Source organism: Tupaia chinensis, unplaced genomic scaffold, assembly GCF_000334495.1.
Source record: "Tupaia chinensis unplaced genomic scaffold, TupChi_1.0 Scaffold000539_1, whole genome shotgun sequence".
NCBI classification, from domain to species: domain Eukaryota; kingdom Metazoa; phylum Chordata; class Mammalia; order Scandentia; family Tupaiidae; genus Tupaia; species Tupaia belangeri.
The window spans coordinates 3,531,605-3,534,860 of NW_006160052.1; the positions used below are offsets into that span (position 1 = coordinate 3,531,605).

General features: G+C 58.7%; 1 protein-coding gene across 1 annotated transcript in view; it reads right to left on the reverse strand.

Annotated features, from left to right (window-relative positions):
- The window catches only part of PYROXD2 (pyridine nucleotide-disulphide oxidoreductase domain 2), a 35,579-nt gene that overhangs the window by 3,755 nt on the left and 28,568 nt on the right, over positions 1–3,256 (reverse strand). Inside the window, exons 13-14 of the mRNA XM_006157359.2 lie at positions 3,128–3,244; positions 725–879 (exon numbers count right to left, since the gene is read on the reverse strand). Coding sequence (XP_006157421.1) covers positions 725–879; positions 3,128–3,244 — 272 coding nt within the window. The remainder of the gene's footprint in view (positions 1–724; positions 880–3,127; positions 3,245–3,256) is intronic.

The following is a 3,256-nucleotide window of genomic DNA, read 5'->3' on the forward strand; positions in this document are numbered from 1 at the left end:
CCATCTCTTCAGCCCAACCCTAAACACAAAGTCACTGTCTCCTATTGACTATGAAAAGCCTTTTTCACCTCATTGTTTTGCTCAAGTTGTTTCTTTTGCTTGGAAGGTCCTTTGCTACCTGGAAAACTCCTACTCATCCTTTAAAACCCAGTCCCTTCCTTTGGGAAGCCTCCCTTGTCTCACTTGTTCACGGCTTCCTCCTTGTGCTCAATACAGCATGTCGCACTATCGCGGTTGGATTTTTTTTTTTTTTTGAGAGATTTTCGCTGTAGGGCGCATGCGCTCGCAGACAGACAGAGAGAGACATAGAGACAGAAAGCAAGAAATCACCCCCCAGGGGGGATGGTCACGCCGCAATCCCTTCTCCTCCATTCTCCTCTCAGGATCTTAGGCACGCACGCACACGCACCCGGCGTGAGTTTTTTAAGCCACCGGGTCCGGGACACGAACCGCGGTCGACTACGTGGGAGTCCAGCGACATAGCCATTACGCTAACTGCTGGTTCCCTATTGCGGTTGGCTTTTGACTAGCCTCCTTCATCAGCCTGTGAGCAACCCCCTGGCCGGAGCTGTATCTCTGACTTTCATAGCCCAGTGCCTGGCCCAAGCAGACGTCACTGTGGGCCGGAAGCTTCCCCAGGACCGCACCCGCAGGTGTTCATCCTGCAGGGAGGGGTCCAGGTGGTCCCTCTGGAGACAGACGCGGGTCGGGTCGCTCTCCTTACCCTTGTCAGCGTAAGCGTTTCTCTCCTGCTCGTCCCAGACCTTGCCTCCAGTCAGGGTATAGGGCGTGTACTGAGTGAACAGGGAGATGACGTGGCAGCCGGGGGGAGCCAGGGTGGGGTCCAGAGAGGACGGGATACAGAGCTCGATCAGAGGCCTGTCACAGGAGGGGACAGCTCTGAAGAGTAGCAGCTGCACTCGGGGTAGCGCTGGGCCCCCGAGATGGCTAGGGACGCCCTGAGAAGGCACTCTGGGCCGACTGCTGCTGGATGGCCACGGAGCTTACTCCTGGACACTCACGCAGTCCCGCCATTCTGAGGCGCTCCTCCACGCCAGCCCCAGCCCCTGCCAGCTTCCAGGCCCCAGGGCCTCTGGTCTGGCTCAGCCGTCTGCCTGGCCTGCCCGGCCCCAGCAGACATCAGTGGGCTCCCGAATGCAGTATTTTGAAGGTAAAAGTTGCTGTTGGACAGGAAGCGAGGGGTGAGTGACAAAGAGGAGCAATGGGCGGACGACATTTGTGTTTCTTGAGAAGAAAGGGCCGTGGGGGCAGGTTTTGGAGGACACCGGGTGCTCAAGTGCTGTCACCAGAACTCCCAGACGCAAATGGCTCCAGGGAACAGACAGACTCACAAAGGCACGGAGGGGACAGGCCTGAGACAGCAGGTGACCCGGTGGCCGGATTCCACCATGCTGTCCCTGCGGTCACCGTTCCTGAACAGGCCAAACTGAGCGGAGCTGCCAGGGCACCCAAAGCCTGACAGATGGTGACCATCCCTGCCCCGCCTGGGTCTGGACCAGTCCCCTGTGACCTCCAGCCGTGAGCAGCCTCTAGGATCACATGATGTACCCATCCCCCCGCACCCCTGGGTTCCCTGCTCTCCTTGAAACGAGTCTAGGAGACATCTTCAGCCAAACATGTCTGAGCCCCAGTGACTGGTCCTCCCAAGCCAGCTCCTCCCCAGTAGCCACTCCCCTTTTCTGTAAATGCAAATGTCATCTGCCAATCACCCCACTTTCTCACCCCCCCCACTTCCTGTCGGACAGCAAAGTTTTTCCGTTTTATCTTCAAAATACACCCAGCACCCAGCCACTTCTCAGCCTTTCCGCCGCCACCCCTGTGGTCTACGCCACTGTCCTCTCTCCCGTGCATTCTGCAGCAGGGCCAATGCACCCGATGCCTCACTGTCTCCACTCAGTGGCCACAGAGCTCTTTCTAAAGGTAACTCGGGCCCTGCACAAACGTCCCTAGAGTAAAAGCCAGGAGCAGTTGACATGATCCACGGGACCTAGCAGCTGCGGTCCTCGGACCCCTCGCTCTGTTTCCCCTTCTCTAGCCACTCTGGCCTCATCCTGATATGGCCAACACAGCAGCGCACTGCTGCCCCGGACCTTTGCACCTGGCCTTCCCTGCCTGGATGCTCCTCCCCAATGCCCATGAGATCTGCATTCTCACTTCCTTCAGGGCTCTGCTCAAATGTCACTCATCAGAGAGGACTGTCCTGGCCTCCCCATATGGAACAGCAACCCGTCCCTTCCCCTGCCTTCTTCTACACAGGGCACAGCCGTCGATGGCCTAGTCTCCTACATCAGGTCAGTGATCTGTGATCCCTGGCCTCCTCCCTGGCCTCCCTGCCTCCGGGCTTGGTAGGTTCAATCGGTTGAAGAGAAGTCTGAGGACATGCTGCCTTTCTCCTCCATTGTCCTCTTGTTGGCTTTGCTCACTGCTCTGTGCCCAGGCCCCGAACCAAGATGCACAAGTAGGGACCCAGAGCATTTATAAATAAGTGAACTTTGCCCTTCTCTCTGACCTCATCCTTACCTCACACTGTAAATGCCTGTGTACTTGTCATGGAATACGCTCTGTGTCTGCTTCAGCCACCTGCCTGACCCCCAGCCCCGCAGCCTGGACCTAGAGCAGGGCCTGGCCCAGACCATGCTCTCGACAAATGTGAGTCGGAGCCGGACAGGGTGCAAAGTCGCCCATCCCACAGTAGCCCCACCTGCTCCCGGAAGGATGGACGCAGCTGCGGCGGAGGCAGGGAAGCCTTTAGGAGCTGCATGAAGGCAGTTCATCAGAAACAGGGCACGGAGCGGGGGCTCAGGAGGGTGTGCCGTCCGGCAGGCTGCTGAAGCAGAGAACCCTCTTCTCTCCCAGGAAGCCCTCCTTCTCCCCAAACACCAGCGTCATCCTCTGCAGTACTCTGCCCTCCCTGCTAACCTGTGACGGTCTCCAGCGTGTCCTGTCTTCGCCCCAACCCACCCTGGTCTGCAGACTTCTTGCCCTACGGCTGACGTCTGCATTTGGCCGACCGTGTCGCTGACAGTTTAACCCGGTAAAGAGGCTGTGTCTGGACAGCCACCACCGACCCCGGCCAGTGTGTAAGGGTGTCCCAGGCCTCACCCACCTGCGGGAAGGCAGGCCACCCATGGCGTCTTCGAAGGCCTGGTGGAGCAGGAGGGTGTCCTCACAGTTCAGGTGGATAGAGCACTGGTGATGAGGCAGTGGCTGGCCGCCGGGAGGGGGCGGGGCCGCC